This window comes from Cottoperca gobio, chromosome 12, assembly GCF_900634415.1.
Source record: "Cottoperca gobio chromosome 12, fCotGob3.1, whole genome shotgun sequence".
Lineage (NCBI taxonomy): Eukaryota > Metazoa > Chordata > Actinopteri > Perciformes > Bovichtidae > Cottoperca > Cottoperca gobio.
The window spans coordinates 12934689-12959400 of NC_041366.1; the positions used below are offsets into that span (position 1 = coordinate 12934689).

General features: G+C 41.4%; 1 protein-coding gene across 1 annotated transcript; it reads right to left on the bottom strand.

The window, feature by feature from the left end:
• Positions 1 to 1750: 1750 nt before the first annotated feature.
• On the bottom strand, positions 1751 to 23843 carry prrc2b (proline-rich coiled-coil 2B). Its single transcript, XM_029444218.1, is given in 32 exon segments — positions 1751 to 3915; positions 4712 to 4807; positions 4809 to 4922; positions 5279 to 5360; positions 5536 to 5615; positions 5818 to 5985; positions 6197 to 6434; positions 6576 to 6703; positions 6799 to 6896; positions 6999 to 7188; positions 7376 to 7477; positions 7651 to 7938; positions 8130 to 8206; positions 8532 to 8673; positions 8759 to 8874; positions 9165 to 9328; positions 10181 to 12229; positions 12413 to 12617; positions 12728 to 12929; positions 13384 to 13700; positions 13820 to 14159; positions 14906 to 15074; positions 15186 to 15270; positions 16095 to 16258; positions 16368 to 16492; positions 16659 to 16972; positions 17399 to 17542; positions 17731 to 17794; positions 19691 to 19793; positions 20257 to 20434; positions 20550 to 20727; positions 23685 to 23843. Coding segments are annotated over 31 exon segments (6825 nt in total). The 5' UTR covers positions 20665 to 20727; positions 23685 to 23843; the 3' UTR covers positions 1751 to 3747.
• Positions 23844 to 24712: the final 869 nt, after the last annotated feature.

Here is a 24712-nt window from a genome sequence, read left to right on the forward strand (position 1 = left end):
ACCCTGCTGCTATCTTTTTAGACATATTTTTTTACAATTGTCACCATTAAAAAAAAGTCACCAGTATCTGAACCACGTCACTGATCAAGAGAAATACAGCAAATTATCGTTTTGCCAGGAACTCAATAAACGTGCAACTGGATAGGAACAGCACGGTACTATCTGTATTTAACGTTTAACTTTCTAACACACACACACACACACGCAACACACACACACGCACACACACACACACACACACACACACACACACACACACACACACTAAATGAATCACAGCTTGTTTGCATCACTGTTAATTTTGGTCTTGATACATTTCTTAATAAATTATGTGTAAAAAAAAGGGGTTTTCACACTGCGTATTCTTTGCCCAGGGGTGAGAAACGTTAACATAATAGATTATAAAAAACAATGTATTTATTTATTGGTTGAGTTTAAGAAGTCAGTTTTACAAACAAAGGTTAGCGTTAGCTGAGTCCAGGTGAGATAGGAAGCTCACATATTTTCCTCTCCGGAACAACTGTGGATTGTTTTGTTGTACCCCTGTCCTCTACTGAACAACCATATTAGTTTGTTCGAGTATTAAAAATACACTTCTGTAAGAATAGTTCTGCTATAGTTTGTATGCAGGGATTTTAGCTACCAAAACGAGGCCAAATACGTTTTTAACTAGCACCTAATGTTACTACAATACTAATGTTACGACACAAAGTGAACAGCGGAAGTGAACTCACCTTGTTCATCAGACGTGGAAACACTACACATGCTTGTAGCCTGTGAAACGCCAATAAATCCTGTGGTGATGAAGGAGACCTTCTCCCTCGGCTTCTTCAAACCTTCTTCGTCCAGACAAGTTTCTTCTGTCCTGCAGGAATCTCAGGAATTTGACACTTCTGACGTCACATAGCATGTTTTTATTATTATTGTGGTAATGCGTTACTTGTTATTAATGAAATAGTTACTCAACAATGGAGAATTACTGCGTCAATTTAAATGTAATACTAACTTTATTATTACTTGTGAAATATTAACTTTAATATTATTAATATTGCAGTGGTTTAAAAGTCCACACTAGTAGTGATGCTCTTTTATTCTAAAATGATACAAAATGCATTGCTGAAATTTAAGAGTGGTTTCTATGGTCTGAAGAGGGACTTTGCAACCTTTATAATTCAAGAAAGGTCTATTAGCATTTCCCTTTATCTGTAATTCTCCCTTAAATTCATCTCGGGACTCTGACGGGTCCTGGACCCAAGGATGATGATCTGATTTAAAATTAGGACAATTCCTAAATAGACAAGTCTGAAGGGAGAACTTGCTGGACAATGTATTCTTTTGTTGCTTTTTAATGAATGTATTTGTATTTAGACCCTATATTAAGTAGACGTTTAAAATTAAGGAACAAAAGAGAAGGGACATTTAATTTCATAACCAAGCACATCCACAAACCATGTTCTACATGGATTACAGGATAGAGAAACAGGATCAATGTTTGTCCAGTTATATGGCTTCATGGCATAATATTTGTTGGCAAAACTGTCCATGTGAACTGTTTGTTAAAAAAAAAAAAAGTATTTCAAAGTGGAACTGCTCGATTGAGGATGAGAGTACACACACAAAGTGCATCCACTGGCAGTGCTCAGGTGCCTGGAGGTAATGCTGGTCTTCAAGTCAAACAGTCCAGCGTGAAATGCTAAAAACACAACTTATGAATGGACAGTGTTTTTCAGAAAATGTGCTGGACACAGCCTAAAATCATTTCCCCATTTGATGCATGATTTTAATATGACAAAGTGAGAATACAGAATCAACAGTACATTTAAGAAATCACAACTGCTTTATTTCTTTTCTTTCAATAAGCTCTTTTTTTAACAAGGGAGAGTAATGACCAAATATCTGAAAGGTTAAAGATCAGGTAGGATAAATAAAATGATGGATCAGCTGTAGAAAGCACTGGTCCTTTGACAAAATGAAATATGCATCTTAAAAGTAAAAAAGAAAAAGTCAGGGCAACATCTTTGTGTGGGTGCAATGATGAGAAGCATCAAGATCTTTTTGCAGTAAGGGATGAGAAGCAAAAACACTCCAAGCCAGATAAACCTATGAACAAGTGAAAGCAGTTCATTCTGAGAACACAGTGACCTTTTCAACGTTAAATCATTTATAGTGCCACAATATCTAAAATGAAATGTGGGTTCAAGCCTCCCCTCGCTCACCAGGCTCGACTGTACAGTTAAGAATGCATATACATATATACCAGTGAAACACTGTCAAAGATAAATCGCAACATTTTGTAGTGTCATGGAGCGTTATGTAAGCAGTAACATTTAACCAGGTATGACATTGGCATTGTGAGTTTCAAAATCAGTGTCCATTACAAAAAAACAAGATAAATGATGATTCCAACAGCTTCACATTTTCAAATAGAACAAACACTTTAAAAGTCCTTCGTAGTCCACTGGAACTGCAGTGCTCACAAAAAAAGCTTAAGCAAATATCGTATTTTAATTCAACAAGCAATGCTATACGCCCCTCATTTGTGATCATTAGCTTCTAAAGAGAAGAAAAAAAAAAATTGTTATTTGGACCCCGATTGTGATTATAGATAGGCTGCATTTATTGCTAGTGCCACCTCAGAGACCAGATGCTGAATAATCAAATGGTGATGAGTGTTTCTTCACAAGTCCCCACAGCACTGTAAAGTGGGATTTTTAAACAGAATTAGAGAGAGAAAAGTCTTTCAAGAGCCTTTAAAGAAGAAAGCTAAACGCCCCAGACTGAGGGATGTAAAAATCATCACTTTGTGAAATGTTGCTCTTTTCTAAGTAGGAGTCCCGCAAGTTTACACGTTCAGCACATCACATGCACACGCTTTATCAAAGCCAGTGAAGTTCTCATGGAAGCAACATGACTTTGGTAAAACATCCACCTTTTAGTTTCAATTTACATACAGAAGAGAGCGACAGAATGTAAAAGCAAATAAGAGAGTTTCAAGAAAAGAAATCATTTCTACCAATCTAAGCAGTTTCGCCACAATTCATGGGTTGGGTGAAGGACCCCAGAAGATGCATTTCGAGGGTGACGCAATTGACCTTTGCCATGTTGACATGCAATGATGTCCACAAATTGGAGGATTTTTTCCGGGGTTTAATAAAATAAGTTCTTCACCAATAGCAGGAATGAACATTATATTTACCAGCAAAAATGCCAATGAAAAATGACAAAAGGTTCCCCACTGCATTTCAAATTTGTTTTAACATTTTTAACAGACTTAGCTTCTCATACAGAGTTGTGTCAAGTGTCTGCCTGGTCTTAATGGCTACAGTCCATAAAGAGGGAGTAAATACAGTTTGGCAAAATGGTATGAAAAAATGAACCATCTGTCTGGAGTTGGTCATTTTTGTTTTCCACACTTTGGAGAAACACAAAAAAAAACAGAAATATCTTTTCTCTTTACCAATCCCCCCTTAAAAGTGACTCATAATAAATTAAAGAGGACCTTGAAGAGATCTGCTTAAAAGACTGTGTCTATGTATATATATTTATATATATTTATATATCTCTATACGTGGTGTGAAATAATAGTGTCCAGTTCTGACAGTTCAAGAGGGGTAATTAATGATGTTGTCTGCTTGTATGCCCCTTGCCATGGTGCCTTGGGATAAGGTGGGTCTTAGGAGGCTCAGACATTGGTCAAGGGGCTTGTGTTGGCAGGCTGAGCGGTGATGAGGATTTTAAGGTCCATTGTTATGCCTTGCTCTCCTCTACTTTGACAGCCTGGGGTTTGATGGCTCCAGTGCGTGCTGGTTTGGCTTGCCCCGTGGAGGGTAGGGGCTCCTGGAGTTTGCTGGTCATGCCCCCGGACGATGTCTTGCCCTCACCCACTGCCTTGCGCACTTCTCGCATGGTTTTATTCTGCACCAAAAAAAAGGCAGCGTTACTTAGGTTCACAGCAGCGCCTGGAAAACCATACATACATGCATGCATTACGTAATTAACTAAACTAATTCATTAATAGCCAGGGCTGATGCTCAGGCATCAGGTAAAAAGACTAGATGCTAAAGAGGCTTTTACAGTCTTTCTGTAAATTATAGAAGTTACTTTGCAAATGTATGGTTTGTCGGGCAAAGCAGTGGTGGGAATCACTTATTGATCAATATATTGGATCAGGTTTACAGTGTCACAAGGCAGGAAATATTCCCAGCTATCCATAACACCATACTTCTACCTCATTAACATAAAATGCTAATGTACATTAACACCACAAACTCTACAGAGACCCCATAACCCCATATCACAAAGTTGCCTCAGGTGGTTTTACAATCTGCACAGCATTTCATAGTTTTCACTTGTAAAATGTTACTGACACATCGTCGCTCAGCTTTAGTTTATCCAAAAGTGCATGAACAATTATTAACATTGGATTATATTCAGAAATAAAAGTCATTACTGTTACTATGTGAAAACGAATGCTCCAATGAATATTTAAATAACATCTATAAACATCAATATTATTGACAGTATATAATTTCCCAGATAATTCTGACAGCACTTCAAATTGTTCCCATCAAGACCTCTCAGACGTGTTAACGATAAGATAACTAATAAGTCAAAGGCACACACTTAAAAATATACAAGACAAGTAATGCAAATAGAGAAAAAGGAAAAAGGAAAAAAATTAAATTACCTATATTTACAGTGGGTGGCTCACCTTCATGCCATCCTCTGGCCCTTTAATAGGGGGCTCGGGGACCAAGGGAGGGGTGGAGTGGGAAAGGTCGCGGCCAGGATTGGGGTAAGGGGGGGGGGCGGATGATAACAGGCTTGTTGACCTGCATGACTGGTCTCTGGATGGGGTTGGGGAAAGGGCCAGTGGGAGGGGGTCGCATGTGCATCACCAAGCTGCCCTGAGCAGTTGGGACCTTTATGTCCAGGGAGTGGAGGGGGGTTGGTTGAGGGGATCAGAAATAAATAAAAACAAAATTAGCAATTAGTATCACATTTTTTAGGGCAATTCAGTTGCAGTTTTGTTTCTTCAATGTCATCTCATCAGTGTCTTTAAAAATATAGTTTTGTATACTGTATTCAAACTGTACATAATGACAGGAGATGCAAATGTAGATTCATTCACTCAATCATGTTATTACATTTTTATTCTTGAAAGTTAACCCTGGACAATCTCACAAGATGGACTTTCAGACTTCAGAAAATGTACCAAACAACAGCCATTGGCACAAGAATACAAATGCCTTGATTTTTTCTTTTGAAAAATAAATACCTGTTGAGCAAAATGTGTAGTCAGAGGGCCTATAGGCCCCCCAGGACCAGAGGGCTTCCCACTGGGGCTCGCAGACCCAGGCCTAATGAGATGAGGGGAGAAAGAAAGAAAACCTTTACAATACATTTCCTAAAATGTGCATATACCATGTTTCACTTGTTGACAGAGTAAAGGTTCTTGTGTGTACAAGACAGTTGTCTTGTATTTGTATATTATATTATATTATATATATATATGCACAAGTCATTTCCACTCACCTGTAGGACCCTACAGGCATGCCTTGGGAATGATTGGGCTTCTCAGAGTACTGGAAACCTTTCATTTCCATTTGTGAGCCCTGAGAATAGTGTAATGAGAAAGACACATTGTCAAGGCACAAAAAAATTGTGGTTTACCTATTTATAGATCAGAAATATGCAACATTATACAAATGTTCTATATGATTTTTTTTGTGGGATAAAATGTTTGACCTCCATTATTGCACTAATTACTGAACAGACCAGATTTTGGTTGAGCAACATAAGATCAGTGAGTCACACCTCTCGGCTGCCAGTCATGACCGCAGCCTGGGAGCCAGGGGGCAGCATTCGGCGTGGCCCCCCGACTGACAGGTTCTGTCCCTGCTGCAGCTGGATGGACTGTGGGAGGATGAGATGTTGCTGAGCTGAGCCATAGCGCAGCTGAGAGCCAGGGAGGGGCATGGTCACCTAGTAAAAACAAGGATTTTACTGTTAATGTTGTTATCATTTAAAGCAACAGTCCAATGATGGTCTAGTTATGCTATGAAGGGTTGTACTTGCTGTGTTAACATGAATGTTATGTACAATTGAATAAATCTCTTTGAAACTTGACAAGAATCAAGAGGAATCTTGCCGCATCTTGAGCTGTTGTGAAACTGAGCGTCGGCAATCCACTAACCTGGATGAGCTGAGAGTCCATCAGCTGGGAAGAACCCATTCCAGGCCCTTGGTTCATCTGGTTCTCATAGACTAGCTGTTGGCTGCCATTCATTGGCTGATAGTGTGAGCCCGACTGTGTCTTGACCATGTCTGAGGGCATGCCAGGGAAAGCGGAGTAGGGCCCCTTCAGAGGGCCTCCGCCCGACAGCACCATGGGGCTGGGCTGTGACAGGTTGGGGTGCATGTAAACCTGGGACCTGAAAGGAGGATGGCAAAGCGGGGCAGCAGGATGAGTGAAAGGAAAACATATAAAACTACATGATGGTGCATAATACGACTAAAGTGAGGCAAATTAATGGGACCAACGTAAATGTCATGATAAACTAAGGCGGCGGTACCTGAAGGGGGGAATAGAGTTGAACATATCTTGGGACTGAGAGACGGGTAGACCTCCACGAAGCCCCAACTGAGCCTGAGCCTGAAGAGATGTGTGTAAAGAGATCGGAATCTGCTGGGCTGCGGCTGCCTGAATAGATGAACAAATGTAGCATAATGACAAATCTGCTTATACACAAACACACCTCAATGTGTGTGTGTGTGTGTGTGTGTGTGTGTGTGTACCTGTTGGTAGGTTTGCTGCTGGGTCATGTTGGGAGGAACAAGGCGGGGCTGGCTTGGGAAAACATGTCCATCCAGATACAGTGGGGGAATATGACTCCCTACAGGAGGGACAACAACAGGCTGTTAATTTAGTTCCCTTATAGATAAAGCCTTTATCTAATAAAGAAAATGAAATGCAAATCCCTAACCCTAACCCTTACCTTGCATGGACATGGAAGGTGCTACTGATGCCACAGGCATCGGAGGCATTGAAACCCCTCCAAAGGAACTGTAACTGACACCACTGGATGAGCCAACGCTGCAAGGAGGCTGAACACCTGAAACACCTCCAGGAGAGCCCTGCTCAGGGAGGGACTGGGAGTTCTCCCACGCCTTGCGTGCTGACTCCATCTGAAGACAAACAAACATTTATGACGTTGATATGGATGTTTGATTAACAGTGAGTTTTGCCTTTATCTTTCAACAATATTATTTTCCATACAAGAAAAGTTTGCAGAAATAGACATTCCTTTATCCCTTATTTGTTATACGTATGAAAAGATATAGCTCTTTGTACATTGGATTATATTTCAAATACCTTAAGAGTGAGATCAGCACTGGGGAAGGAGATGGGGTTGAGGTTAATGCCAGGCTGAAGGTGGTTGGAACGCAGCATGGGGATACTCTGATTAAGAGCAGTCTGTTTAAACACAAACAAAAGTTCAGGATAAATCAGTTGCGAAACAATATCTCTTGTTTTTACGCAACAAAAAACACATTATCAAAAAACTGAAGCATTGTATTACTGATTCCTGTAGTGATTGTCACTTTGTATTTGCAAAACACCACAAAAGTACAGACATAGTCACTCACATTGGTGGCAAGTACGTCCTGAAGCTTGTTGACAGGATTGGACACTGGCACTGGGGTGGAGCCCGTTTGTAGGCTGAAATCAGAGTCTTTGGCACTGACACCAAATTCAATAGGAGGCACAGGCAGCACAGTGTCTACATGGAGGTCCACACCATTGACAGGCGTGATCGGGCCACCTTCCATCCGATCAACGACTTCTGATCCTTTGCGGTGCTTTAGGGAACGTTCATTTCCGATGGGCCCCGGTTTGTGCTGTTCTTTATTCTGCTCAGGGCCAGCATCAGAGTCCTGCCCAAGACAGGAAAAAGGGAATGATTGTTTTATTTTCCTCAATGTAATCCAATACCGCCAATTTGTTATTTGTCAATAATGAGGCAAGAAACAAATGAAGGATTCCGATATTTATTTACTGCAGACAAAGAATGCAGACACAGAATATGTGCAGTGTAAGTTACAATGAGCAATTACGTTTGTACTACCTCAGAGTTGGGCTCGCTCCCAGTGTAAGACACCTGCTTAGTCCATGAGTCTCCCCCTGACGACTGTACTGAAAGAGCTAATAAAGATACACGAATGCCATTAGTGAAGAATGCAATCAATTTGATTCCTTTCACACAATTTCCATTCACAAAATAGCCTATGAAATGATAAATGTCTTAACAATGTTTAACAAATAAAAAGCTTAAGAAATGTCATAAACTTTCAATCAATGTCTCAATTTAATATTTGAGAAAAAACCTGTACAAAAGTTATGTGTGTAGTATTAAAGACAATATGCTGTACAAACAGTTTCAAGTTACTGTAATGCGTCTTTACTGTTTAATAGCACCAACAAAATATCAAGAACAAAGCATTGGCATAAAGTCGGGTCTGTCCTCTACCTGAGCTGTTGGTCTCCCAGATTTCAGTTCCCAGGTTGTTGGAAGAAAGTGATTCTTCAGGTTGTTCAATGCCCATGCTTCCTTGCTTTTTGGCAAAGCGTGGTGGCATCTTGGATGCGATAGTCCTGTTCTTCACTGGCACCTATTACAGGCAATAACAAAAAGCTTAACAAACTACACATTTAATGATTATCCATGGCATAATTACTGAGCATATGTTAACTTACAGCAGTTCCCTGTTCCTTCCTTCTTCTATCATCTTCCTGTGGGCGTCTTTGCTTTTTGGACAAGGCATCCTGGTATCCATCATGATTTGAAACTGGGCCCCCTGCGTCCCCCTCAACTACAAAACAGGAATGTGATCAATGCAAAATTATCTGCAGATAGGTAGGAACTGCAGTACTGAACATTATCTGCATTTCTGTTTAAACATTTGAGAGTCAGTAATGCAACAGGAGGTTTCTTTTGGCTTAAATGAGATCAGTAATCAGCATCTACCCTAAAAATGTAGAAATGCAGCAATACCAATTGTCATGGGATTATATATTTTTTTTAAGTAGATGGGTAACACCCTTAGAACTTCATTTCTTTTAACATGGAGAAAATAAAAACATAACTTAAAAAAGGACTCACCTTGGTAACTGCTGAGCTCATACTGGGATAGAGATTCGGCTATGTCTGTCTTGACAGGTCCTTGCTTCAGCTCCTTCTCTAATTTCTTTCCTGAGGGCTCACAGGGCTCCCTCTCCTCTGGCTGCTCTATGCTGTAGACTGGGCCGGAGTCATCTGGGCTCCTGCTGAAAAACAGGGAAGGAAGAGACAAAGTGGTTTCAATTGGGTATTCTGTCAGTTAAAACAAAATATCTAAAACAACATTTTCAATTAGCCTATTCAATTTAGCAAAAGCTACAGATGACAAGAGGAACAACAAGAAAAATAAACTTTTTCCGAAGAAAAAACAAATTCAGGCTCAGGAGGGATGCTGTGGAAAATCTAATGTGTTAGTAGTCAATCCTCCTGTCAGGCACAGATGCCTTTCCCACATTCATCTAGCCGATGAAACTGAGCTACATCCTCATCTGGGACAGACTGCATGGTGAGAAGTGCTCAGTACCCCATGCTTTGTTCAATAGCAGGGGAAACGGTAGCAATCTATAAATAACATTTTCACCCCCTTAAACAATGGAGGAGAATGGAAGAGTGTGTCCACAGAAGAAACTATCTGCTTGTTTTTGGACACAAAAGACAAAATGACATCTCAAAAGCTAACCATTGGTACAAGTCAACAACATATGCGTTCACTAAGCAATCAAGAACTGAACTAAAATCAAAACAACTGCCAATCTAATCAGTGATTCAATCAAACAGTGTCTTTATGTAGAGTAAGCACACTCTGTTTCCTCAAACAAAGTTGAGCAAAAAAATGTGTGTTCAGTCCCGTCACTCTGAGAGTGTAAACCAGAGTATATTTAGGTCAAAAACCAATATAGGAGACACCCTGTGTCCAGACCAGACCTGAAACAAGACACTAGTGCATTAATGTAAATCCCCAGCACATATTGAGGATGCCTCATTCCCAGTGGCAATTCATATGGGTACAGGATAAGGACAATTACTTCAACTTGAAGTTTGTTCTTTATTCACCTCACCTCTTACAAGAAGTCCCTCCATTCTGCCAACTGTCACTCCTGTTGGAGGAGTTGGAGGGATTATCAGGTGCACGCGCCATCTTGCTCCCTTCTAGCAGTGAAGGCTCTCCTTTCCTGTTCTGCCTTTCCACCAATGGTCTCTGGCTGGAGAAGCTTCTCTTGCAAAGTTCCCTCTTCTCACCAGAGCCTGGTTCACTATGGCCAGAGTCTGAGGGAATATCACCATGTCCTTGTATAGCCACACCTCCAGTTCCGCCTCGTTTCTCTCTCCAGTCACCAAAGTCGCTGTTCTCTGATCCCGTCTCCCATTCCTCTGGCTGACCATGCTGGCTTGGACGTCCACCAGTATAGTGGCCACTGGGCCAGTTTTCTTCGCCAGTACCTTTGGGGCGGCCAGGCCAGGGATTTGCCAATTCTCCATTGATGTGCTCATCACTTGTCCACTGGTTTGAGCCAGGTTCACGTTCTTGTTGTAGACGACGGAAGCGTGGAGGCTTGTCTTGACGGGGTGGACGCCGTCTCCTTAACATCTGCCTGTCAGGGTTGTCATTGTCAAAGTAGTATTCTCCTTCACGGTCCTCTGAAGGTACGCCATTTTCCATGAAGGTGCCAGTAAATTTAGGGGGGTACTTGAGAGTTTCACGTTCAACTGGGGGTCTGCGGGAGTAAGTTGTCTCAGCTCCAGGACCATAACCATTTTCTTGCATGGAGCCACCAGTGCTACTAAACTGGGGCCCACGTCCCCGCCATGTAGAAATGTCCCTGGGTCCTCCAAAGCCTCGACTATAACTTCCGGTGGGGTTCAGTCTGGGAGGCAGCATGCGACCTCCAAAGCCCCTGCCGGCCTTGGCCTTTTCTCTTGAATCTGGGGCCATCTGGTCATCAGCGTACACCTTGTTGGATCTCCAAGAGTCTCGATCAGCCTTACGGACTTCTCCAGACTCTGTGTAACCTTCTCCATTTTCAGATCCCTTCTGCCGGCGCCTCTTGGGCAGTTCCTCATACTCTGAGGCTTCACTCAAGGTCTCACTGACATTTCGCCTGCGGGGCTTCCCCCTCTGAAACTCCTCCACCTTGACAAGATCCCTAGGTTGTGCTCTGCCTCTGCCTGTCCGCTGAGCGCCACTGCTGTTGTTATTATTGTTATAAGCCCCTCTGAGATTGTCTCCACCACGTCCACCACGGGTTCCACCTCTTGAGTTAAATTCCCTAAAGCCTCGACTGCGGCCTCTACCCGTTCCCCTGACAGCACCAAAGGCCTGTTCTTCATCAATGAAGATCCAGTTATTGCGCCGTGGGGCCTGGGTTTCTCGATTTTCCTGGCTGACATCTCTAGGTGACTGGCTCTTGCCACTGTCCCAGGGGTTCTCCTTGGGAGAGTCATCACTGTGGGTGCTCAAAGGTCTGTCTGTTTTGGTGGGGGCTGGTGACTGACGCTGCCTCTCTTCTGGTTGTTTCTCAACAACAGGTGAGGCTGAACGCCTGCTGATGGCAGGCTGGTTATCCTTCTTCAAGTCGTAAACATTAGTAAGGACTTCTTTCTCCAAGCGGTAAGGGACGGGCTTCTCCTCAGGCTCAGGCTTAGACTTTTCATTCTCCTTGTCGTCCACTTTAAGAGCCTTCAGAACTGGTTTTTTAATGGGCCCAGTTCTTCGAGTCAAGATTCGCCCACTGGTCTCAGATGGCTGGCTAACACTACTACTGGAACTGGGATCTGACCACTGGCTTTGAGCATTGTTGAGTCCTCCATCTTGTTTCTGGCCTCCATCTCTTTTCCAACTGTCCTTGGAGCCATCTATGGTCTTATCATGAGCTTCAGAGCCTTCTATAAGATGCTTGTCTCTTGAGTCTTGTTTTAGGTAATCACTATCTGCATGATTCAAGGAGTGGTTCTGAGCAGTGGTCAGCAAGCCTTGGTCATGGTGATGGTGTTCTCTGTCTAGGCCTCGGCTCTGGTAAGCATGATGGGGGATATCATCTTGGGGGTGGGCCAAGCACTCATTGGCCCTCTCTTCATAGGAGTCCTGTTGGGAGCAGGCCATATCACTTCTGTGGAAAAAAGAAGATACAAAAAATAGAAAGAATGACAAAAACAGAGGCCCTCTAAGGAGGGGCCTACGTCACTAAGCAGGGTTTTACGCGGTATTACTTCTTTGTGAGGCTGGTTCCAGGGATTTTATTGAAAATACAAAAAGATTAATACGCTCTAATATTTTAAACACAATAACAAACCTGTCATCTGGCTGGCCACTTTCTAAGCTTTCATGCTGTCTCTGGTAAGGTGGAGTGAAGCTGCGCAAGGGGTATCCATCTTGGTTCCACATAGGGTAAGGTTCAGTGGAAGGGGCTCTTCTCTCCTGGTGCAGGTTGGGATGGCACCCCTCATCAGAACCAGGGCTGTTCAGGTGGTCTTGATGCATCATGGGTTTCATCATTCCTGCTGAAAACAGTCAGTGTTCAAATTGGAGTTTTCCAATGATAAAAAAACCTGAGGAAACTAATTTCAGATGCGAAGGTATGTGCCTATTTTATTAAATAAGTGCTCACCTGAAGAGTGGACAGCACCAGGGTAGTAGTCCACGGGAGATCGTCCTTGGGCCATGCGGGGATCCATAAAAGGCGGCATCATCATCCAGCGGGGATCAAACCCGAGGACATGAGGTGGGTAATAGCCCCGCTGGGCGTGGCTTGAACCAGACGGGGCAGGGTGACCTGACTGCTGCCAATGCTGCATCTTGTATACTTGTTCCTGCAGAATGTATACAACGAATACACTTGTAAGAGATGGTGGACAAATTCCACAGTCCTTGCTCTGTGTAAAAATAACTTTTAACATTCAGCTAAAGCCAATATGAGACTTCAGAGCCAAGTCAAGTGGATATATTTCAATGTTAGTCTTCTGAAAAAGGCCTCTGTATGCTCAACTAATCTACATATTGCATTTCCTGTTCTTCTTGCATGAGATAACCAAACGACATTAGCTCCAAAAAACCCTGACAAGAATTAACAATGGACAATCAAATCAAAGACAAATAGGTTAACACTCAAGGCACAAGGCACATAGTGAGTGCAACCTTTAAAAAATCCTGCTACCATGAACTCTTGAAAGCCCTTTGCTCACTCAAAAGCAGCCGCTAATTCATTGACGCATTAGTCGGGGATTAAGACTTTATGGGTTAGAAGTGGAATCAGATGGCACTCACCTGCTGCTGCTGATGGTGGGGCTGGGGTTGGGGCTGGTGCTGGGGCTGGGGCTGGGACTGGTGCTGGGACTGGGGCTGGGGCTGGGACTGGGACTGGGACTGGGACTGGGGCTGGGGCTGGGGCTGGGACTGCGGCAGTGGCTGCGGCTGCTTTTGAAAGCGGGGTGGGATGGGTTTGGAGGAATGACGTCCACTGTAGTCTCCTGAGGGGGAGGAGGGCTCCTGGACATCATCCTCACTGGCACGATAGTTAGAGAAGGCAGGTTCCTCACGGTAACTATGGCCAGGAGAGTTGTCTGGGGGACACTCACTTCCATCTGGAAATCATTTTGATCATAACACATGTTTAGAATGTCCCATTATAATCTGCAATACTCTTTACATTTTGTATATAATATGTAAGCCTAATTGTAAAAGTCTACTTTCAGTTTTTTACCTTTTGAGCTGTACTGCCAGTTCTCATGGTGGCCTTTACTCTGTTCCCTATCTGGGGAAAGTGGAACTTCTTTGCACTCTTCCTCTTTCTGGCCCTCTTCTGTCCTTGATGTCTGCCTTTCAGTCTTCCCAAACTTCTCATCCAGCTTTTTGAGTTTTTCAGCACAGGCTGCCAGCCGTTCCTCACGGGCACACCTCTCTTCCTCCTCACGGCGTCTGCGGGCCCTCTCAACAGCCTCTGACAGCTCAGGTGACACATACTTCGCCCGAGCTGGAGCCTGAGATTGGCGCTGGTGATCTTCCTGGTCAGCCAGTGGCTCACCTTGGTTTTTCTGCTGGGCCTAGAGATGAAACGGAGGCAGTTTAAGGAGAGGTATATAATATAATATATGATAATGTATTTAGAATGTGTTCTTTGAGAAATATTTAAATGTTTTACTTTGAGTGACCAAAAGGACTCTTGACAGAGAACAAAACAAACCTCAGTCCATTTCTTCAAAAAAATTTCTTTGATAGTTCAATTCATTTTTAATTTTCAGGAAAAGTGATAAAAAGATGTTGCATTTCACTAAATTATTGAAAACGGGCCTTAAGGAGACCCTAAATTACATCGTCTGCTCAGCCCATCCGCTCACATTGACAACTTAAAAGCCTCAATTTCTTATTTAGTAAAAGAGAAATATTAAATATGTAGGCTGAAATTTGGAACTCTACTTGTAGTTTATTTTAGGGAATTCATCTAACAGTTTTTACACATTGAAAATAGACAAACAGAGGTATCGTCTGTATTTCCATTATGTCTGTCATGTCGTTTTCAATTGCCAAGCGAAAGGCAAAGTAGTCAGACATATCTCTATGGTTACTGCAAGGTCATCTTTCCCAACGCACAATGACAGTCTCACTTGAGGGTGTGTGAAGGCACATTGCTATTCATATGCTCAGTATTGTTGCCTTATTCTCCACAGTCAGAGGGATTAAAGAACAAGATGCGTTTAACTGTGGATAACATCATAATGAGCTAATCTTAGATAAATCATCTCAGAGGAGGAAGATGAAAGTGGAAAAACACAGCATAGTGTGTTGTTACCGGGGTGTCTGTAGAGAGATATCTGACGTTGGTCTTCCTTGGAGGCTCGTGGTGGTGATGTTGGTAGGAATAGTTCTCCTCAGGGCCCACCTGGGGGTAAGGCACCTCGCCTGAATTTAGGGAGGTTTGGCAGTCACGCTGATTCTCTCTTTCCCTCTCCCATTCGGTCCTAAAAAAGTAAAAGATCAAAATTCCACCAGGAACATTTTTAAATGATGATAAAAAGCAACAATGTGTGCTTATTTAGAGCAATAATGAGCCATCAGGAAAGAGATCTCACCACATCCTGTTTTTATCACCAGAGTGGTCTTCTTCGTCATCACTGAACTTAAGCTTTTCACTATAATCAACTTCCTCGTGGAGTCCTGAGAGAAAAACAAAAAACAAAAAACAAAAAACATTCAGCGGTAGTAATGTAGGATGGGATATAGAGCATTATTAAGATGGGAACAGGCAATGGTATCCTATTGACTTCCTCTCAGCATTATTTTAGTATTCATAGAGTAAAGGGCACTACATATAATCTCAGGGCAGGTGATCAAATTGCGTCTGACAAAAACCATACACACAGAAGAGGAATGACAGCAACATTTATCTGGCTGAATGAAAACCAGCAGAGAGCCAACTAGCTGTGTCCTGAGCTGGTACGCCAATACATCCTACGGGTCTAATAACAGTCACACACAATTGCCGAAGTAATTTGGTTGATTCATGGAATGCTACATAAGCAACAACTGTCCGAGTGACCTTGACCATGATGTATGGCATGATCTGTATCTCTCTTTATGTAATGTACCATGACTAAGTTCTTTGAGTTTAAACCTCAAAACCAGAGCACCTGCACCCATTTTCATCTAGTAGGTTCCTATAATACTATGGATGCAGGCTATAGAGGAGTAGATGCTGTACATTTTGAAGTACTTGATGGTTTTTGTTGTCAAAATTTCCCAACACATCACAGAAGTTGAACTCTCATTACTGGAGTCAGAACAGTGAATGGTAATAAATGCTGGCATATGATGACTAATTCAGCAATACTTGAAGTTCACACGTAGTGAATATTCAGAAGCTGACGAAGAAGCCTAAATGTAGCACAAACCAACTTCACAAAGTCAAGTCGAATTATTTTTCATTTTGCCTCCTATAAGAGGGCGATGGAGGCATTTAAACAAGTCTAAGAAATACTGACCAGCCCATCCATCCTCGCAGTCATGGTCAAGCTCATCCAGATCCTTTAGATCATCTGGATTAATGATAGCTGGGCGTTGCGGTCTGTCACCAGGCCTGCGGATGGGCTGAGAAGACAGTCTAGGTGCAGCGCGGACAAAGCGATTCTCTCTTCTCACATCACCGCTGCAATTAAATATGGCAGGAAGAGAAATTAGCAATTGCAAAACGTCATTAAAACCTCTTGTTCAAACTACTTAATGGATAAAAGCTCTCACATTGTGAATGCACTTACTTGACAAGTTCAGGTTTGGTGTAGTTCTGTCTAAAAGTGGGTTTGCTCTCAAATCGGGCTGGGGCTGCTACGGTGGTAGGAACATGGTCTGTACCTGGGGCTTCACGTGTATCTTTGGAGCACATCTGAAAACAGCAGGATGAAACAATGTGTTCATAGTCGAAAAACAATGAGCCACCAAAATGATTTAAGCTATTTCTGGCTACATCCAACAGCTCAATTTGTACAAGTAGACTGTATTTTTATTTAATTTGTTTAAACAATGGCCTAAAGGAGTCACGTAGTACTTACAAAAGCAGGCAACATGTCATGGTAGACAGCAGTTGAAGTGTGGTGAAGTTGGTACTGCAGGGCAGTAGGGACGGTTGTTCTGCGGACAGGCTGGGCGGGTCGCAGGGAAGGCTCCTTGGGGTCATGGACTGGTGACTGAGCAGTCACTACACTAGAAGAAGTTGTGCCGGTGACAGAAGGGGGGTGAGATGTGGCGGGAGGGGTGCCAGTCTCACCCAGGGCAGTGAGTTTAACCTCAGGATCTGCTGGCAGGCCAAGGGACAGGGACGAGGGTTGAAGGTTCCTGCCACCACCTTCCCTCCAGCTCGTCACATCTTGAAGTGGGGAGAGGGAGATTTAAAAGTAATGACACCGTTTTTAGCCTCATCTCAATGTCTTTAAAGACAGAAGTTTATTGCTTGGTGCTCAGTCAATCAATACTCTCTGCATCACTGAAACAGCTAATCCAGAACATCCCAAATTGTCTGTATAAACTACAAAAATGTTATCTATTTTCCCCTCTGCGAGTCAGTGAGAAATATGTCAAAATGCTCAAGTACATGACATCGACAGACACATAGCATTGGGTTGTAGAGACACTGAGTGCTCGTTTCCTACCATTGCTGAGTTTATCATTAAGCTGTAAATGTGTTTTATCAGTATTATTAGATTCCAGAAAGTCAAAAATCTTGCCGTCAATTCAATAATCAGACATGATCTTATCGAGGAGATTGTCAGCCAATTCTTGAGTTAAAACTTACTCTGGGGGCGGAGGCTTGGTCCGGGCCCATACGACGGATCGAAGCCGCTTCTTTCCTTGCCAGCCCTGTCCTGTTCTCCAGCTGCCTTCAGCGTGGGAAATTCCTCGTGAGAGAAGGGCTGAAGTCGGTTTGAGACCCTTAAACCTGAGGTTGTCATTGAAAAAAGTGGCATGAAGGAAAAAGTTTGTCTGAATTTTGTGGAGAATGGTGTACCAATTGCCTAAGACATATGTGGATGACAATCTGGACAGAATATGATTCATTATTAGCGTGTATTATTTGATTTTAATAACACTTCACTCTCAATTATAGAATAATCTGAGATGACTCACCATCTAGCTCTACTGCCTTTCCATTTAGCTGGGCCCATTGCTTTGGTCCACCTGCGTTTGTGTTCTAAGGAAATGAAGAAAACCAAGATCACAGTCCTAATAGATCGTGTGCATGTGACGTCACGCTTACGTCCCAACCCGTAAATCAGCCATGTTGGATGATATACACAACCAAGACGCCGCCCGTTCGCGTGGGAGTTGCTGCAACGCTTCGTAATTTTCTTTGTATTTAAACGTCTAAGATTGAAAGAAAATGGCAATCGTGTACGCAGTGTATAATTGTGGTCATAACGCTATTCGTGACCCAGAGAAACGCTTCTTTAGATTTCCTAAAATCATCAAAAACAACGATCCACAAAAGAGGGATGAATTGCTGTCTACCGAACGCCGTAAGCTGGTTTAGCAACAAAACTCGTGAGGATTTAACAGAAGAAAAAGCACAATTCACCCGTGTGTGTGGCGTCCACTTTATATCTGGTAAGAGCTCATGCTAAAGCTATGTTTTCAATGTTTACGTTAAACATTTGTGCTTATGATATACCGAACACTGTAAGACCGTACTTCTCCATATCGCTGACTGGTAAATAAGGCACTTTCTTTACATGTGATAGCAGCCATTTGCTCTTTTCTGCCGTGCATGTTTTTGTTTTGCTTATTCTTGAGACTACTTCACTTGCGAAAAGCAAAGCACCAATGTGAGAACATGCTTTGCTTAATCCAGCCATACAATCACAGTGTGCGAGGATAACATCGCCGCTCTTCTCACTCACAAACCACGGCTTGAGCGGTGTATCTCGAGCTCTTTGAGAGTGATTTACACGGGCATGGACGAGCACCCTGTCATCTTTCAGTGGTTTGGTAAGAAGACTACCAACCCAGCCAGAAACAAAGAAATTATAAGCATCTAAGCTCTTGTATGCCTTCATTTGTGCGTTGGTTGCCCACGACGTTTGTAACACAAGGTAGTTCACAATATCCGGATATTCAATTGGCGGTAATGAATCTAAATCCTCAATATAATCTGATGGCTTTAGCGTGTACGGGTCAAGGCCACAAATTTTACTTTTTCCTCTGAATCTTGCCTTTGCAGAGGACTCCGGAGAGTCAGAATACTTTGAAGAAGTCGGAGTTGTATTGCTGTTGTTGTTCGCTTTAGACGCCATTGTTGATTTGTATATCATCCAACACGGTGTCGCACGCATACGTCACACAGTTTTGCCACGTGTTTGCTCACTATCTATATCTGCATTTGTTTCTTTAACCTTTTGGTAACCGTACGGATCCCCCCACGATTCGGCATGATATGAACCGCAAAGTCATTATACAGCTGTTATAGAGTGAAAAAGATTCTGCTTTATTATCAGTAAAAATATTTGAGAAACATTACGATGCTTTCATACTCTATTCAGTAAAATGTTGTAGTAGGCGAATCTATGGCTCAAAACCGTGATACGATCCGAACCGGGAGTTTTGTGATCGTTACCCCCCCTAGTTAAAAGCGGGCAACTCCATCTTGACATTCTTTTTGTTAGCTACAGTGGAGCAGAACAGACAAAGTGGAACAGAAAAGAGGATTGGCTTCATCCTCTCTGTATCTTGCAAGAAAAAATGTAGCAGAGACATTTGCTCTCAAACTGAGGCCGTTAATACAGTCAAGGGGATTTAATACACACTGGGGCACACCAAGAATGTATGATGCTTGCTAAAAATTACCAAATTGATTATTTAAGATAGGATTGTACAGCATTTGTTCAGTCACATTTATTTGAAGACTGCAGTGAGTTTTCTTGAACAGAACTTGTTTTGTCTATATATTTAATGAAATCTGCACTAGACTTGCAGTATTAGGGAGGGCTTTCAAACATCACTAAGAGACAGAAGTTCAAACACAATCTTCTTGATGGTAAAATTCAGCAAACATATGCCAGGTTTTTACACAACCATAGCTACACATACACACCTCCTGGTTGGCTACCGGTGAGGGCTTCTGAAGATTGGAGACAGATTTCTGTAAAGCCAGCTGTGGCTGCAACTCCGGCAGCTGTGGTATCGATGCAATAGAACTACAAGTAAGAAAAGCAGATAATGAAAAAGGTTAGTTTTGTGAAATTTAGTCAGAGACTCGATGAAAGGAAAGAGCACAGAAACACAGGACTCTAGACTGACTTGCACTGACAGACTGGACCTCTAGGCATGTGTAAAAACCACAACTATCTCAAATCATCCTCAATCAAAGCTTTGTTGTACTTTTTCCTGATTCTACCTTCTGAGAAGGATGAAAGCGTTGTTTAAAGTTTATGTACCTTCCCGTTGCACCCAGTTTAGCTTGTTTTCTTTCAATTTTTTACAGCCTACATCTTTACGATTGAAAACGGCAAACTAGAAAGGCTGTCAAAATACCACTGTAGTGCATAAAAATATCATGAAAGACAAATAATTACTTGCAGTAGAGTGGATGTCCCTGAACTTTCATATAATGATTAGATGCGGAGGTAGTTTGCAGTGTTTTAACCTTCCTCCCCTTACCTCTTTTGATCGGGTTGTTCCTGCTTGTTCGCCCATCCTGTACCGTCTTTCGGCACGATAATCACGTTGGGATCGTTTCCTTTGTTTTCGGACTTCAAGCTCGGCAGGTGAGCAGGTGGGGGCATGCGCCGGGCAGCGGCCACTTTGCCAAGACTCTGCAAGCCATGTCGCGGAACTACTGGGAGAGAAAACACAAGTAGAACAAGGGGAGTGAGATTAACAAAAGGGATTGAAACATGTGTAAAAAAAATTGAAAGGTTATTAAGGAGAGAAACTAAATATTTCAACCGTACCTGCGTTTTTCTGAGTTTCTATTGATTTTCCCTTGTACTTGTCAAATAGGCTGAGTGAGGAATACTTGCTTTTCCCATCCTTGGACTTGGTTATTTGCCCCAAACGATCGGACATTGCGATGTAATGTCATCGAGTATGGAAATTTTTCTTTGCGCCTCTTTCCAGTGCCTTCTGATTCTACGAAGAAACAGGAGAAGAAATGTCAACATTAAGTAAAGACCTTACCGTAAGAAAAAAAAAAAAAAACTCACATTTTAGTAGATATTAACTGCAAAAAGCAGCAAATTGTAATGGGAGGCATTGTATGTTGTTTTTCGTTACATAAGAACAAGAGAAATGTAAACATGGGATTCATATTTTTTAAGTTATATGTATTAAAAAAATTAATTCACTTGGTATAAAATGTTACTTTAGCTTATGGCCCCTTTCTATTGCATAGCACAACACACCAAGTACACAGTGGGCTGTTTTGACACCACTGGGCCACAGTTTATCTTATGTGGCCGGCCAGCGCATATAGTTTTAGCTCGATACGTAGCACTGATGGGTATAGTAAAGTTGGTAGTGTGAATCTGCAGTGGATTCGAGAGAGCTTTCGGATCTTTTCAGCCAACCCATTGAATCAGTATTCAACCCGTAAATGCCAGAGCAGAGCAAAATCTGATAATGCCAGTATCAAATTCTAAATCACTTTTTTTTTATGTGCGCATATAAAGAGACTGTTTAATCACATTGACAGTAATGTAAATATGGTTGGAGAAATTGTTCTGGTTGTCCCTCTGTTCTGTTTTAAATTAGAAACAAACGTTTTTCTCTCACATATGCATGATGCACGTTGGCGTTCAGATGGGTGCTGTGTATAGTATTTACAATGTGTATGTGAACCAATGTGAGGTGACGCATCAGTTACCCTTTGTCAGTGCTAGTTCTTCCGTATGTCAGGGGCCTTGGTCAGACAGTGATCATAAGCATTTCAACTGCGACTTCAGCAACATCACAGTTGTATGGAAAAGGGGGAAAAAATACCTTTTGCGTTCATTTGAACAATGTGATGGAAAGAAAATCTTTATTTTTAAAGCAGGCACTATCCTGTCCTCATAAGAACATTTGATTTTAAATGTAAAAATGGGATTTGAGCCATGTCTACATCTGCTGTGAAACTTGTAACTTCAGTTTTTGTTTATTCCATATTCTGACCTGAGGGCAAAGACGCAAACATGTCCAACTTGTCTATGGCATGTAAGTGGCACAGTTTCTCGTGTAGGACCAATGGTAGTTTCTACAAATACCTACAAACAGCACTGAGTTGCTGTGATCAAAACTAATGCTGCTGTCACGCTGTCCTCCATATGTCTATAGAAAAGATACGCAAGTAAGTTTGAACAGGATAAAATGACTCTTAACAAAAACCAGACATCAATTATTTCCATATTGCTTCGTAGTTTTTCAATTATACTGTATTTGTTCTATGCTTTGATCACCACAAATTAAATCAAGTCTGTCACTGCAACAATATACTTCACATACTGTAACTTTAACGCTATATTGATATAATTACACTTAAATCTGCTACCCAATAGTCAAAATGGCATCATACCAAACTGCTAGCAATAGCAGTGACACAAAATCTACGAACTTGATATTATTTTAATCTTAATTAAATGGTTTTGACAAAGACAATCAAATTGAAGTGCAAACCCAAAATGTGTTTTTTCGAGTTAAATGTTGTGAATCATGACCAATCATGTTCGTAAAGAACAATGGTATGATGTCTAACGTCACATTTCAAAGTGATGGCTTAATAAAAGTATCAAAACAATATAATGTACGAAGAGATGGAGTGAAAAAGCTTTAATAGTGTGTGGGATACACATCTCATGTTTGTGTTGTTTATACAACGTTAGCTACGACCCAAAACCCACAGCTGTTGTTTTGGATATTTTAAACACAAATCTATGCAAATACATATGGTCGTTTCAGCCGAATACCAGACAAACCATAACGTAGGTTATCGAAGGCCGCTTCGTTAAAGCTCCGCATAGGCGTTTTACCGGGACTTACCGGGGAAAATATCTGTCGATCGAGATAGATTTATCAAAGTATTACAACAGATAATGTAACCCCCCTCGAATTTAATTTGACAAAAACCCTTGAAATTCTTCAAGGACCACCTAATGACAAATTTAGCTAACGCTAATTGTTTTTAACGGTGGGTTAGAAAAGGAAGCTAACGTTATGACAGCTAACAAATTATTATGACGTTGTTTGCATTTAAAACTATATTTTTGTCAGACAACCAATTGAAAATGACACATGCTATGAGTATAACATGATTTTGACGACCGCAGACTAACGTTTGACCTCTCTAACGTTAGTTGTACGTTAGGTGTCGATACCTCATTGGAAGCTAATGCTAATTCTAGCACAAGAAACTGACACCAGCCAGTTTGCTGCACGAAAACAAAAAACACATATATTCTAACTAATAAGATAAGCCAAGGCAGCGATAGTTGTCAATTGGCCAGATAATAAAAACTACCCAATATTACATTAAAATTGTAACGTAACAACACGAACGTCAAAAAGGACCATAACTGCAGAAGCTAGCCATCACCTGTAAAATATGCTAGCTGGTGGCTCAAGAAAGATGGATATGTAAACATAGTCCTGTAGAGCGGTATATCATTATTTTACCACATAGACTATGTATATGCTTTCCTGTTTATTCAAGCTGCCACACAGAAATAACAACAAACTGTTCTTACTTAGCATGAGCTAGCTTCGACAGTCACAGCTTGTTCGAAAACTAGCAAAACGGCAATCCCGTTTAACTCTAGTCTAGTGTTCCCAAAAACTACCCTGACAGGCCGGAGATTTTCATAGCAATTGCATGTGTGCTTGGCATTATTAAACGCACTGATTTTTCGAGGAAATCTCTATAAAACATTCAGACCCATGCTAAAAATCTCAACATTTTACGTATTTTTTCAGAACGGTCTCACGACAGCGATGGGAATGTAGGACAAGGCGATTAAAAATGGCTGCTGCCCAGAACAAAGCAACAATAAAACTGGGCAGCGGAAAAGACAAGCAAAACTGGAGATTTGAAACAAGCACCCGCAACCATAACTCACCGATTCAAAGACTTAGTGTATCTTCTGATCAGTTAAAGTGATATATTTCCACAAAATGTTGTATATTCAAAGGATGGATGGCGATTGAAAGCCCAATCTTAAACCGATCGCAGCGTTGTTGCTGGGATTCTACCCGGCCTGGAAATGAACAGGGTTGTGTGTAGGCTGGATCGGCTCGGTTGAGAGCGTCATACGTCACTAAACGTCGTTGGCAGGGAAACACAAGCGCCTCTGCTGGTTGATTTTAGCACCTACAGAAACACCCTACTAATTTTTGAGCTGTGTTCATTAGTTTAAAAAGAATATATATATATATATATATATATATATATATATATATATATATATATATATATATATATATATATATATATATATTAGATTACAAACTGCAGGAAATGTCACTGTAGTAAGACTAAAAATATACTCTGACTTTGCAGTCCTATTAACATTTAATCAAAACAATAAAGATGATTAGTTAGATTATAGGCTACTGCGGAGTACAGTAAACTTCTCTAGTGTTAACTTTGATCGATCTATAATTATATAAGCATACTTCTACTTTTACTACTTTGTTGATAATGTGTCTGTCGTGGCACCCACAAAGTAACTGTAATTGATACAAATATCGATCCTCGCAACTGAATCATGTGACCATGTACATCAATACCTACCATGTAAATTAAAAGATATGTTAGTAATACATTTTAAATATATACATAGAGAAAGTAACCCTCAAATGTAAGACTTCCTCCTCTCATAAGTATAAAAAGTGAGAATTAAGAAAAACTAAATCAACATTACATCCTGCTTCATTTCACAAGAAAGTTGTCTTTAACATACTAACTCCTGCTGAAAGAGCTCTTCGATGTTTATCTTGTCTCAGTAGGACAAACTTATGTAAGATAAATAAAGGGATGAAATTAGCTAATTAGCAAAACACAGAGATGCAAAATATTAAAATCTAAAACAACAGAGAATTTCATTTAAATTGTTTTTTCTCTGCATTTCTTAATTTATTGGCTGAT